The 15,635-nt window shown below is 44.6% G+C and overlaps 1 protein-coding gene across 1 annotated transcript in view; it reads right to left on the bottom strand.

The window, feature by feature from the left end:
* Positions 1 to 8,299: 8,299 nt before the first annotated feature.
* megf10 (multiple EGF-like-domains 10) overlaps positions 8,300 to 15,635 on the bottom strand; it is a 49,970-nt gene continuing 42,634 nt past the window's right edge. The window contains exons 19-25 of the mRNA XM_086188440.1: positions 13,886 to 14,014; positions 13,569 to 13,793; positions 13,009 to 13,118; positions 12,632 to 12,755; positions 11,631 to 11,675; positions 11,341 to 11,553; positions 8,300 to 11,190 (exon numbers count right to left, since the gene is read on the bottom strand). Coding sequence (XP_086044566.1) covers positions 11,024 to 11,190; positions 11,341 to 11,553; positions 11,631 to 11,675; positions 12,632 to 12,755; positions 13,009 to 13,118; positions 13,569 to 13,793; positions 13,886 to 14,014 — 1,013 coding nt within the window. The 3' untranslated portion in view covers positions 8,300 to 11,023. The remainder of the gene's footprint in view (positions 11,191 to 11,340; positions 11,554 to 11,630; positions 11,676 to 12,631; positions 12,756 to 13,008; positions 13,119 to 13,568; positions 13,794 to 13,885; positions 14,015 to 15,635) is intronic.

Genomic DNA, 15,635 nt, shown 5'->3' with positions numbered 1-15,635 from the left:
CAGGTCTCCGACTCTCTTCATTCAGCTACTCACCACATGAAGAACATGGAAAAATGGATTCAGCTGGCACACTCGGGCAACCTGTGTGGCCCAGGACACACCACCTAAAGAGCCCACCTAATTAGAATAAATGTTGTGGTCTAGAGGGAAATAGGACCCGGGCAGAAAAGATTAAACGATCACAAAAAAACCAAAAACAGTCCAGCATCATGTCTCGTTACTTCAGCTGAGCTACAACAGCTGTGTAAAATCAGAGGGGAGATTAGTTCAAAGCCACGGTAAATGTGTGTAAATGTTCAATGTTCTGCTGTCCTCAGTCTCCGTGGAAGCTCAGCTGGTTTTGTGTGTTTGACCCATGTTTGGGCCACAGCTTAATGGCCCTCTGAGCTTTAGCTGGAAATCGTCCAGAATCTCCTGAGTGACTCGGTATCTGTAAAAATACAGAATTAAATAAAAGATAAGTGCCAATCACAGTAAACAAAACAACACAAAAAAACCCACCCACAAATCCACAAAAGAATGGCTGTGAGGACTCTTGGGTGGAGGCCACAAGGTGCCTGCATCCCCTTCAGCACAGACCAGGTCCCCCTGAAAAAGGAGGACAACAAAAGTTCTGAAGAGACCAGGTATTCAAGACACACGTTTCACTTGACCGCTGCAATTGGAGAGTTTCCTTACTTCTCAAGTAAAATTACCTGAAGGTCGATAAAGGAGAGCACAATCACCAGGACAAAATAAAAAAAAAGAAACTGTGTACCTGTAGAACTAGTGCTGTGGCCTCTGTTTGAGGGGCAGGATGTAGTTGTGCGACCTCTGACCAGAGATCTCTTGCATTTACAGTAAGATGAGTTCAGATTCAGACGTTATTTTCGAAGCAATGCAGATGATAATATCGAAAGATGTGTGAAATGATGACAACAACGATTTCTGGCCAGCTCTTCACACGTGTCCTGGGACAGAGGCTGGAGGTGTTCAAGTGTCTGGAAACATCTCCATTGACCGTCCAAAAGCAGGAGTACCATCACCGGTGCCACTCCTCACGCTCCAAGGAAGCTGAAGCAAAACCTTGGCAACAACATGAACGCCAGTATTTCATACTGTGTAGTATTTAACCAAATGAAGTACAATGTGTCGTAATCCATGTTCACATGGGCTGAGTACTACCTGGGCTCATCACATGCCCCTGAGCTTAATCCTGTTCCTGATTTTCGCAAAACACAGAGGTCATGTGATGATTTCAGACGGGTGTGGATTGGTGAATGGAGCCATTAGCCAGCAGCCATTAGCTGTGGCTACAGTGGCCAGGCTGCTCCCCTTAGTCACATGGCTCGGATGGTCATTAATATTTATAAGACAATGTACGAGAAGGCCTTGGACTCTAGAGAGAATGAAACTAAGGCTAGGGCTCAGACGCTCAAAGGTAACATGTTGGGAGTCACTTCTGAGCTGGAAAAGGAGATTCAAGACCTTAAAAAGCAATTGAACCAAGAAAAAAGTTGAAATTGAAGAGGCAGAAAAGAGGAACAATGAAAGACGTCAGTTGGACGAAAAGAACCACGCAGCAGAGCTTCAGTCCCTGAAGTTAATCAACCACCAAGTCAAGGCCCAACTGGAGATGATAAAACCAAAGAGGGCTGTAAGGGAAAAAAATGTAAAATAAATACACCTTTTATGGGATGCAACTTATCTTAACTTTATCATGAGGTGATGAACTAAAGATAACTATTATATTGAACATAACAAAAACCAAACAAACTACTCATGTGGCTGATGCTACCTGGTGATCTTACAATCCAATCCTAATGATCTGACAAAACAAGCAAAAACAAAACATAAACTGTGGTAATAACACAACACCCAACAAGTGGATGAACATGAGGGCAGGGGAGGAGCTAATACAATTTAAAAAAAAGAGACAAAAAAAGACTACTAAGGATTATGAAGATGTCTCTCCTGGTGAAAGGAGATAAAGAGTCGTGCGGTCCTCTGAGGTCTCGTTGTGTCTTTCAGTCAGAAAGAAACAAACCAAGTGTGTGCCAAGTCGGCTGTGATATATCTACAAGTAAATGAAGGGGGTTGGGTTCCCCACACCTTTCTCCCCTAAAACAAAAGGCCAGACAGGTGACTTGAAACAGACCACATGGTCTGTTTGAGGCTTGAGAGAGGACTTGTCTGAACTGTCTGGAGATACCTTTTGTTCTGCGGGTCATGGGCGAAAGGTTTTGCTAAAGCAGATGTTTATTTGTTTAATGACATGGTCACCACATAAAGTAAAGAATAAAAGCATCTCAGAAACCCCCATTTTGTTACAGCAAGGTCAATTAAAACCATCCGTCTGAAAGATTGGAGGATCAAGTATATTAAATAATGTCGCTGTCTAAATCGGTGCTTTCACTCTGTACATAAGCTTTCCTGTCAGGATGACGCCCCTGATGAGAAAGTGTCTGCAGGCAGCGAAGCTATGCTTCAGAGACCGGCGTTTTGAAATTGATTTGATCTTTCCGCTCCGTTCGCGGCAGCCGGTCCGCTCTCCGTCGCTGGGAGTCCACTACCGCAGCCGCACTCACACTCACGCACACAAACGTGCGCGCGCGCGCGCGCTACCGCAAAGGTAACGACGAACGGCAAAGTTACGCTCCAACACTGTCCAACTTTTCCACTCCTATGATCTTTTGCGACAACGCCGCAGCTGCAGGCTCTGCTTAAATTGCTGAAGTTATGCTAAATAAAATCATACTTTAAAAGTTGTATAAAATATCACGTAGACATGAAACTCAATACCGTGGGGGCGTGGTCACAGACGTAAAATCACGTGGTCGCACGCACAAAAGACGGACGAAGTCAGGTGATCACACGCACAAAATAGCGTCATCGTGCCCCAAGTCACGTGACCGCGCGCACTTCACGCGCGTGCACTTCACACGCGCGCGCAACGGTGCTGTATATCATTACTATACTGGGCTGATGTGATGTATTTTGGCTGATATGACGCATACAGGGCTGCACGGTGGTGCAGTGGTCAGCACTGTGGCCTCACAGCAAGAAGGTTCCAGGTTCCAGTCCCGGCTCCATCACAGGATCTTTCTGTGTGAGTCTCCATGTTCTCCCTGTTCCTGCTGGGTTCTCTCTGGTACTCCAGCTTCCTCCACAGTCCAAAGACATCAAGAGGGGACGAGGCTGATTGATACTCTAAATTGACCGTAGGTATGAATGTGAGAGTGAATGGTTGTTCATCTCTATGTGTTGGCCCTGCCATGGACTGGCGACCTGTCCAGGGTGAACCCCGATGGATGGACGACGATGACGCATACTGGGCTGATATGACACATACTGGTGTGATATAATGTATACTAGGGCGGCATGGCTCAGGGGTACAGTGGCTGTCTAGCAACCGAAGGGTCGCTGGTTCGATCCTCGACCCTGGTGACCATGTCCAAGTGTCCTTGAGCAAGATACTGAACCCATAATTGCTCCTGATGAGCAGGTTGGTGCCTTGCATGGCAGCTTCCACCATCAGTGTGTGAGTGTGTGTGTGAACGGGTGGATGAGAGGACACTGTAAAGAGCTTTGAGTGATGCTAAGGTAGAAAAGCGCTCTATAAAATTGAGTCCATTGAGTCCATACTGAGCTGATATGATGTATACTGGGCTGACATGATGTATACTGGGCTGATATGATGTATACTGGGCTGATGTGATGTATACTGGGCTGACATGATGTATACTGGGCTGATATGATGTATACTGGGCTGATGTGATGTATACTGGGCTGACATGATGTATACTGGGCTGATATGATGTATACTGGGCTGATGTGATGTATACTGGGCTGACATGATGTATACTGGGCTGACGTGATGTATACTGGGCTGATATGATGTATATATGATGTATACTGGGCTGATATGATGTATATATGATGTATACTGGGCAGATATGATGTATACTGGGCTGATGTGATGTATACTGGGCTGACGTGATGTATACTGGGCAGATATGATGTATACTGGGCAGATATGATGTATACTGGGCAGATATGATGTATACTGGGCTGATGTGATGTATACTGGGCTGACGTGATGTATACTGGGCAGATATGATGTATACTGGGCAGATATGATGTATACTGGGCTGATATGATGTATATATGATGTATACTGGGCTGATGTGATGTATACTGGGCTGACGTGATGTATACTGGGCTGACGTGATGTATACTGGGCAGATATGATGTATACTGGGCAGATATGATGTATACTGGGCTGATATGATGTATATATGATGTATACTGGGCAGATATGATGTATACTGGGCTGACGTGATGTATACTGGGCTGATATGATGTATCCTGGGCTGATGTGATGTATACTGGGCTGACGTGATGTATACTGGGCTGATGTGATGTATACTGGGCTGATGTGATGTATACTGGGCTGACATGATGTATACTGGGCTGATATGATGTATACTGGGCTGACATGATGTATACTGGGCTGATGTGATGTATACTGGGCTGATGTGATGTATACTGGGCTGACGTGATGTATACTGGGCTGATATGATGTATATATGATGTATACTGGGCTGATGTGATGTATACTGGGCTGACATGATGTATACTGGGCTGATATGATGTATACTGGGCTGACATGATGTATACTGGGCTGATGTGATGTATACTGGGCTGATGTGATGTATACTGGGCTGACGTGATGTATACTGGGCTGATATGATGTATATATGATGTATACTGGGCTGATGTGATGTATACTGGGCTGATATGATGTATACTGGGCTGACATGATGTATACTGGGCTGATGTGATGTATACTGGGCTGACGTGATGTATACTGGGCTGATATGATGTATACTGGGCTGATGTGATGTATACTGGGCTGATGTGATGTATACTGGGCTGATGTGATGTATACTGGGCTGATATGATGTATACTGGGCTGATGTGATGTATACTGGGCTGACGTGATGTATACTGGGCTGATATGATGTATACTGGGCTGACATGATGTATACTGGGCTGACGTGATGTATACTGGGCTGACGTGATGTATACTGGGCTGACGTGATGTATACTGGGCTGACGTGATGTATACTGGGCTGATATGATGTATACTGGGCTGACGTGATGTATACTGGGCTGATGTGATGTATACTGGGCTGATGTGATGTATACTGGGCTGATATGATGTATATATGATGTATACTGGGCAGATATGATGTATACTTGGCTGACGTGATGTATACTGGGCTGATATGATGTATATATGATGTATACTGGGCAGATATGATGTATACTTGGCTGACGTGATGTATACTGGGCTGACGTGATGTATACTGGGCTGATGTGATGTATACTGGGCAGATATGATGTATACTGGGCTGATGTGATGTATACTGGGCTGATATGATGTATATATGATGTATACTGGGCAGATATGATGTATACTGGGCTGACGTGATGTATACTGGGCTGATATGATGTATATATGATGTATACTGGGCAGATATGATGTATACTGGGCTGACGTGATGTATACTGGGCTGACGTGATGTATACTGGGCTGATGTGATGTATACTGGGCAGATATGGTGTATACTGGGCTGATGTGATGTATACTGGGCTGATATGATGTATATATGATGTATACTGGGCAGATATGATGTATACTGGGCTGACGTGATGTATACTGGGCTGATATGATGTATATATGATGTATACTGGGCAGATATGATGTATACTGGGCTGACGTGATGTATACTGGGCTGACGTGATGTATACTGGGCTGATGTGATGTATACTGGGCAGATATGGTGTATACTGGGCTGATGTGATGTATACTGGGCTGATATGATGTATATATGATGTATACTGGGCAGATATGATGTATACTGGGCTGACGTGATGTATACTGGGCTGATATGATGTATATATGATGTATACTGGGCTGATGTGATGTATACTGGGCTGATGTGATGTATACTGGGCTGACATGATGTATACTGGGCTGATATGATGTATACTGGGCTGACATGATGTATACTGGGCTGATGTGATGTATACTGGGCTGATGTGATGTATACTGGGCTGACGTGATGTATACTGGGCTGATATGATGTATATATGATGTATACTGGGCTGATGTGATGTATACTGGGCTGATATGATGTATACTGGGCTGATATGATGTAAACTGGGCTGACATGATGTATACTGGGCTGATGTGATGTATACTGGGCTGATGTGATGTATACTGGGCAGATATGATGTATACTGGGCTGACGTGATGTATACTGGGCTGATATGATGTATATATGATGTATACTGGGCTGATGTGATGTATACTGGGCTGACATGATGTATACTGGGCTGATATGATGTATACTGGGCTGATGTGATGTATACTGGGCTGACGTGATGTATACTGGGCTGATATGATGTATACTGGGCTGACGTGATGTATACTGGGCTGACGTGATGTATACTGGGCTGACGTGATGTATACTGGGCTGACGTGATGTATACTGGGCTGATATGATGTATACTGGGCTGACATGATGTATACTGGGCTGACGTGATGTATACTGGGCTGACGTGATGTATACTGGGCTGATATGATGTATACTGCGCTGACATGATGTATACTGGGCTGATGTGATGTATACTGGGCTGATGTGATGTATACTGGGCTGACGTGATGTATACTGGGCTGATATGATGTATATATGATGTATACTGGGCAGATATGATGTATACTGGGCTGACGTGATGTATACTGGGCTGATATGATGTATATATGATGTATACTGGGCTGATGTGATGTATACTGGGCTGATATGATGTATACTGGGCTGATGTGATGTATACTGGGCTGATATGATGTATATATGATGTATACTGGGCTGACGTGATGTATACTGGGCTGACGTGATGTATACTGGGCTGATGTGATGTATACTGGGCAGATATGATGTATACTGGGCTGATGTGATGTATACTGGGCTGATATGATGTATATATGATGTATACTGGGCAGATATGATGTATACTGGGCTGACGTGATGTATACTGGGCTGATATGATGTATATATGATGTATACTGGGCTGATGTGATGTATACTGGGCTGACATGATGTATACTGGGCTGATATGATGTATACTGGGCTGATGTGATGTATACTGGGCTGACGTGATGTATACTGGGCTGATATGATGTATACTGGGCTGACGTGATGTATACTGGGCTGACGTGATGTATACTGGGCTGACGTGATGTATACTGGGCTGACGTGATGTATACTGGGCTGATATGATGTATACTGGGCTGACATGATGTATACTGGGCTGACGTGATGTATACTGGGCTGACGTGATGTATACTGGGCTGATATGATGTATACTGCGCTGACATGATGTATACTGGGCTGATGTGATGTATACTGGGCTGATGTGATGTATACTGGGCTGACGTGATGTATACTGGGCTGATATGATGTATATATGATGTATACTGGGCAGATATGATGTATACTGGGCTGACGTGATGTATACTGGGCTGATATGATGTATATATGATGTATACTGGGCTGATGTGATGTATACTGGGCTGATATGATGTATACTGGGCTGATGTGATGTATACTGGGCTGATATGATGTATATATGATGTATACTGGGCTGACGTGATGTATACTGGGCTGACGTGATGTATACTGGGCTGATGTGATGTATACTGGGCAGATATGATGTATACTGGGCTGATGTGATGTATACTGGGCTGATATGATGTATATATGATGTATACTGGGCAGATATGATGTATACTGGGCTGACGTGATGTATACTGGGCTGATATGATGTATATATGATGTATACTGGGCAGATATGATGTATACTGGGCTGACGTGATGTATACTGGGCTGATATGATGTATACTGGGCTGATGTGATGTATACTGGGCTGACGTGATGTATACTGGGCTGATGTGATGTATACTGGGCAGATATGATGTATACTGGGCTGATGTGATGTATACTGGGCAGATAGGATGTATACTGGGCTGATAGGATGTATACTGGGCTGATAGGATGTATACTGGGCTGATAGGATGTATACTGGGCTTTACCATCCTTCAGATGAGCAAACCTCAGATTAAGTAGAAAACACAGAATCAGGGACTCACAAATACCACAATTATATCACCATATCATGTCTTTTAATTGAAAAGAGTTTTGCACAAAGAGCACTATAAGGAAAAGAACCCCCCCCCCCTCCCCCACTGGAGTTATAGATACAGTCCCATGGTCATAGTGGCTCCATCAGTGGTCACTGTGTAGCAGCTGGAAGAAACTTAGGGAGCGTTCTTCCAGCTGCAGGACTAAAGAAGCAGAACGTGTTGAAGTGTTGATGGGAAACATCTTAAGTGGTCATAGAAATACAAAGCACAGATGCTGCAGGACTTCACTGCTGCAAACTCCATTCTATACCAAATGCCACATTTGTTCCTGGTTTTCAGAAATAAGACACTGGGTGATGTTAACATTTTTACATCAGAACTGATCAAACTATATACATTATTTTACAACATTTCAAATAGGCTCAGCATAGTTTAAGACTGTTGGCTAGTTTGCCATTGATGGTCATGAACAGGAGAGACGAGGATGTCCAATCATCCTCCAGCAACAGTGTTCCGTCAGTGGTGTTGACACCAGCTGGTTAATACCATCTACCTCAATGATTCTTTCCAAAGCTAAAGTCCAGCTTAAGCTTGCATTTCATTCCATGTTCAACAAAGCAGCTGCGTCACTGATGAGTGGCTTTACTCTGTCACATGAAGTCAACATGATGGAAAAGCTGTGAGGACAACAAGGCTGCGAGGACAACAAGGCTGCGAGGACAACAAGGTTGCCTCACACTCCAGGTCACCTGTTCCCTTGTCGGGTTGGGCGGGGGCTTACAAGGGGTTGCTGAACTCTCTATATGGGAATTTACTTTACTCCACTGATGATGTCTTCATCAGGATATTTGCTTATGTCACATTGGAGAAGTGGAGAGAAACATTTTCACAGTTTTATACATAAAATGATGAACCAAATCATTTGATTGTCAACTCATTAGATGGAAATATAGTTTAATACTTCCATAGAAACATGGGACTGTAGCCTCAGGTCTGTCACAGCAACACATTTGAGGTGTTTCTTTTCTATTTTTTGTGAAAAATCAGAAGTACCTTCTATGTATTTCAATAAAAAGTTAAGTGCTTGAAGATTGGGACTCTTGTGACATCAATTCTAACCTTCCCGTCAGCAGATGTTCAGCAGAGGCAGAAGTTCTGTGTGTGGAAGGGTCACATGACAGTCCTGCTAGGCCACTCCCACGTCTTCGAAAGCTGCTGCATGAGTCAGGTGACCATTAAACACGCTGAACAGCTCATCTCTGCACAGGAACAACACCTGGTTGGACATGTGGATGTCTGTGTGGAGGTGCAGAAATCATACCTCCAAATGACTCCACCTAAGCACACAACCAGAACACATAGCTGCAGCTCTTCAACACCCACAATCTACAAAATAATAAAAAAAAAATAGTAGCACACTCAATTATTTACAATGCAGTGTGGATGGCAAGTTGTACATAATAATATCTGTGTTTGTGTGTGTGTGTGTTTGTGTGTGTGTGTGTGAGAAAGAAAAAAACGCACTAATAAATGCAATCTTTGTGAAATTGGCTGTTTAGCTTGCTAAATTGTGTAACACCCTGTTTGCCATGTCATCATACCAGGCCTGACTTACTCTATTGAAAAGGTGTGTTGCGTGTATGACTTAAAGTAAGTGTCACACGCACACACACACACAGGCGCGCACATGCACACACACACACACACACACACACACACACACACACACAATCTCAATGCACATATTTCCTTCATAAATACCAGTTCATGTGCAGGCAGAGGCAAATGCAGTGTTGACATCGGCCAGAGCTGCAGTCAGATCACACACAGATTGTATGTTAGTGCAAGTGAAAAATGGGGTCACAGCGACCCGGGGTCGGGGGGGGGGCAGTTTAGCTGGTCTGCAGTGGCTTAGCAAGAGAGATACATGAATATTTGACTACATGAACAAAGTAGAACTGCATTTGTGGCGAGAGCAACTACTGGCACCATTGTGGAGCTGATAGGAATGATAGTTCAGCAACAAACACTGAGCGTCATGTAACGAGATAATACATGAGTTGTTGGATTATCGTGTTGATTAACTGAAATGGCAGCAATCTGAGTAGTAAGAAATGATCTATAATCAATAATGGAAACTGTCAAAGAGAAGAGGCTCTGCTTAGAAGCTTCGATGTCACTCACAACTTTGGTTAATGCGTCACTGTCTGACTATGTTTGATAAGCGAACCTCAAAAACTTGTCCTGTGTCAGCAGCTTTCCTCTTTGATACATTTGCTCATGTCCAATCCACTTAGCCAGTTACACGCTGTTGTTACAAAAATAAAGATTTGATTGGTATTGAATGTTCTCAGCATGCGTCCAACAAAGTGCTCGTCAGGCTCGGGGGGGGGGGGGGGCTTCGTCTGACACATCCACTTCATATCGAGATGGTCAGGAGTGTGAAGGTGTGTAAGTACTCTTCATATGCACAGTCGAGTGGACTGCCATGAATGCTTCAACACACAGTTGTTGAGTTGCATTAGCGGTTCACTTTTCCCTTTCGCAGCCGTCAGATGACACAGAAACCAACAAGCTGCTTCTGCTGGAAGCATTCTAAGCTGCTACCTGTGACACTTCACTGCACTTTAAAAGAGGCAGTAGAAAATAACAGCCGCACCTCGACAGTAAACTCCAGGTTTTCATGCACCCACTTCGTTCTGAAAAGTCACGTTACAATGACAGTTTCAAAACTAAACAAAAACAAAACAACTACAAGTAAGCAGTGGGATCAGTGTGCCTGTGCGTGAGGTTTCCAGTGCTGGAGCTGCGGATGGAGGAGTGTCGGCCTGCTCATTCACTGTCCAGATCCTGGTGCTCCGAGGTGGGGCTCTCTCGGGCTGGCAGCAGGTCATAGTGACAGGGGATGTGGCTGTTTTTTGGTAGATCATAAAGGTCCTGGCCCAGCTGCAGGTGGCTGTTGGAGTCTCCAGAGGAGCGAGTGGTGCTGACAGTCGGCTCTGAGGGGGAGACCAACAAGAAATTACTCTCACTGCTGAAGTACAGCTACATGAGCCAATGTTTTTAGAGTTAAATGTTCATCAATGTTCATGTTTGTTTATAATTTGATTTAAGCATGATGGCAAAAAATGGATTGATGTTAAACTCACCAACTTCATAGACGTTCCTCTTGCTGGTCGCTGGGCTGCTGTTACTGATCTCAGCGTACGGTGAATCCCGTCTGGCGGGCGACTTCATCTCCACGTAGCCGCACTCTGTGTTTTTGGTCGTGAGGAGGGGCGGGTCCTTGATTGTGGCGTATGGGTTCTCAGAACTATTGAGCGAGCTGGAGCTGGCATGATAGGGTGTGCCTTTGCCCAGTTCTGGAGGACACAGGGGAACCAGTCAGACGAGTGGCAGCATGAACTGGACCAGTTTACCATGCATTTTTAGAACGTACCACGTAAGGATTTGCCCACGCATCTCCTGTCAACTCCATAGGCTCCTAGTTCCGAGGGAGAAGGACATAAGGAAGATCGGTGTTTGGTGGAAGTAAAATCAGGAGCGAGACCTGAACTAAATATCATGGTCAAAAAAAACAACTACTTGACTTTGACGACACACTCATTTCTCAGTTTTTTTGTAAAGACCTTTTTCTAAATGTTTGCAAGATTATCTATAGATCTATTCTCTACAGTCTCTGGTAGTACTCTGAGTAGTAGAGACCATCTTTGTAGTACTCTGAGTAGTAGCGACCATCTCAGGTAGTATTCTGCATAGTAGAAAGAGTCTTTAATGTTCATAAGTTTTATGGTGAATTTATATGCTCAAACGTGTGAGAACATTCTATAGCCTCTAGAATGTAATAATATTATTCAATATCAACAATAAGGAAGCATGTGACATCATCCTTTCACATTATTCCACCAAAAGAATCAAAATCAAATGCATCTTCATATACAGGTGGGTGGGACCAAACTGATGGACAGGTGATGCGGTGAGGATGTCTCCTCCTCACCTCCTCCACCTGCATAGGAGGGCGGGACTACAACACGAGGAAAGGAAGTGATGATGTGCAAAATTGGGATGGAGAAGACACTTTTATCTCCTGGTTGCTCCACATCCTGTCTCCCATCATTCGTGATTGGCTCCATGTGTAGCAGCAGTGTCTCGTCTCTCTCGCTGGCTTCTGTCATCGGTCTCAGCGTATTCAGTCCTCTTTCCTCCTCTTTGGGTGTTGGATCATCACCCAATTCATGTCTGTTTTCTCTCTGTTATGTTTTACTAGTTTCTTTTTTATTGTAAGTTTAAATTTATTTTCCAGTCTCTAGATGAAATGTCCAGCTACACACTCAGATATTCTGACTTCCTCGCTAGAGTGCTACACACCAACTGAGCTAAGCTTTTAGAATCGGCTGGAGGGGCTTTCCTGTCCGTCACGCAGAGGGAGTCACAGCTCACCCAGGTCGTTGAAGCAGTCCCCATGTTTCCAGTCAGCGGGCAGGGTGCCGGTGTGGTCAGCAACTGGATATCTCTTCCTCTGTTCCACATTTTTCAAGCTCACAAACATCTGGTTGTTCTTGGCCTACAGGTTAGAAAGAAAGTGGCATAAATCAGGTAGATGCTCTGACAAACTTGCCTCAGGACCAGAGTTGTTCTGATGCTGATACCAGAGATTCATGCTATTCCACCCAGTCCCCCTCCGCCCTGAGCAGGCAACCCCACCAACCAAGGGAGGCACTATTGCAGACAACAGGACCCAAACACTCCAGATTCCCCTGGAGTGGCCAGGCAGGCCAGGGAGCAGCAGGGGCAACCAAGCTTTAAAGGGTCCTTACCTTTCCATACGGGGAGTTGCTGTGTGGGCCGATGCACTGGGTCAGCGTGTGGTAGCTGGGGTTGGAGAAGTAGTTACTGGGGAGGGCCTCACATGCCGGAGGGTGAGCATCTGTAAAAGAATACGTTTTACCACCAGGATGCACAAGTTTGTGAACAGTTTTGATAAAATGCTCTTTTCTCTTCTGTATTCTGCCTCCACTCTTCTTCTGAAGGTGTAAACTACATAACAGGTTTCCCTGATGAATTCAATTCAGCAGTGGAACTGGGCTGCTGCATATTTGTCCTTGGATGTAGTAATAGTCCCGGCACTTACAGAATATTACCCAAGTAAGATAAGATCAACTTTAATTGTCCCACAGTGGGGAAATTTACATTGTTGCAGCAGCAAGAACAAGGAGAATTTAACATAAAAAGTATGTGAGGAAAAATATAAGGGGTGTACAAATGTACAAAAATAAGTAATATATAAAAGTAATACACAAATGTAAAAGAGGAAGAATTATGTACAGCAACAGAATAATACTGCAAACACACACAAAAAAGTATTGTACCACTGTACCTGTGATGGTGTAATCAGCTGTCACCCTCAGAGCAGGGGTGTAGGTCACAGCTGGCATGGTGGGCTCTTTCCCCTTCTGTTTCTTCCTGTAGATGATGAAGAGGAGGAGGAAGAAGAGCACCAGCAGCACCAGCACGATGATTCCTGCTATGGCTCCAATCTGGTAGGTGTCCACCTGCATGGCAGCGCTGGTCAGACTGTTGAGGCTGCCTACAACCACGGCAGCTGCACACACACCAGATACCAGAGTCCATTTGGTCCTCGTGGACAGAACAAATCTCCTGACTAAATTGTGGTTGTGATGTGGGTGTGGTCACCTTGGTCGCAGCGGGACCCCTTCCAGCCCGGGTTGCAGTAGCACGTGCCAGTGATGTGATCACAGGTGGAGTTATTTAGACAGTCGCACACGTGACGGCAGCCATAACCGTAAGTACCAGGAGGACACTCTGGAGAAAACACCACACACCACACTCAAAGATCCACAGAAGAACATCTTGATTATCATCACATATCACTGCTCCGGGGTGGCACAATGGTGCAGTGGTCAGCACTGTCACCTCACAGCAAGAAGGTTCGAGCCTCAGCTGGAGCACAGGGTCTTTCTGTGTGAGTCTCCATGTTCTCCCTGTACCTGTGTGTGTTCTCTCTGGTACTCCGGCTTCCTCCCACAGTCCAAAGACATCAAGAGGGGACGAGGTTAATCCAGACTCTAAACTGACTGTAGGCGTGGCTGTGAATGCCAATGGTTGTCTGTCTATACAGGTGAAACTTGAAAATGTATAATCATTCATATGTACTCAGTACTTGGTTTGGCCCCTTTTGCATGAATTACCGCCTCCGTGCGGCATGGATGCCATGGATGCTGTCAGCCTGTGGCACTGCTGAGGTGTTATCGAAGACCAGGATGCAGGTGCCAAGTCCTGCTGGACAATGAAGTCAGCATCTCCATAAAGGTTGTGTGCTGAAGGACGCATGAAGTGGACCAACACTAGCAAATCAACATCTTCATATTGGACGTCAAGCATCTCGGACTGTGTGCCTCTCCACTCTGCCACTCTTCTTCCAGACTCTGGGACCTTGGTTTCCAAATGAGATGCAGAATTTGCTCTCATCTGAGAAGAGGACTTTGTACCACTGAGCAATGGACCAGTTCTTTTTCTTTAGCCCAGATAAGATGCTTCTGATGTTGCTTGTTGTTCAGGAGCGGCTTGACAAGAGGAATACAACATTTGAAGCCCATGTCCAGGATCCGTCTGTGTACGGTGGCTCTTGATGCACTCACACCAGCCTCAGCCCACTCCATGTGAAGCACCCCACACTTTTGAACGGCCTTTCCCTGACAATCCTCTGCAGGCTGCAGTCGTCCCTGCTGCTTGTGCAGCTTTTTCTTCCACACTTTGCCCTTCCACTCAACTTTCTATTAACGTGCTTTGATACGGCACTTTGGGAACATGCTACTTGTTGCGCAGTTACATTTTGAGGTTTTCCGTCTTGTCAATGATGATTTTCTGCACAAATGTTGTTGTTTTTTGAAATTTCAGGAATTTCCCGCAAGGGATTCATAAAAGATTTCTGATTCTGATGTCAGGTCATCAGTCTCCCCCATGATTGTGAATTCTACCGAACCAGACTGAGAGACCTTTTAAAGGCGCAGGAACCCTTTGCAGGTGAATTATATATCACAATATCACGATATTCTAATTTTCTGAGATTTTGAATTTGGGGTTTTCATACGCTGTAAAGCCATAATTATTAAAATTATAACAAATAAAGGCTTGAAATATCTCACTTGTGTACGAAATGAGTCCATATAATATATTAGTTTCACCTTTTATGTTGAATTACTGAAATAAATGAACTTTTGCCTGTCCAGGGTGAACCCCGCCTCTCGCCTGAACTCAGCTGGGATAGGCTCCAGTTGTGTGGAAAACAGAAAGAACACTTAAATGTTTGAACAAGTCTTCAGAAAAGTTGCCGCTTTCATTGCATCAATGCAGAAGTGACAAGTGTGTGCTCGTTGAATCGCACTGATCTTGACTATGGAAGCTGCCTGTGATTATTGTGATA

Source organism: Aulostomus chinensis, chromosome 19 (genome assembly GCF_037954235.1).
Source record: "Aulostomus chinensis isolate RoL2024-O1b breed Wild chromosome 19, RoL_Achi_v1.0, whole genome shotgun sequence".
NCBI lineage: Eukaryota > Metazoa > Chordata > Actinopteri > Syngnathiformes > Aulostomidae > Aulostomus > Aulostomus chinensis.
Note: the sequence above shows the minus strand (reverse complement) of the source record. Positions and strands in the feature narration are given on the sequence as shown.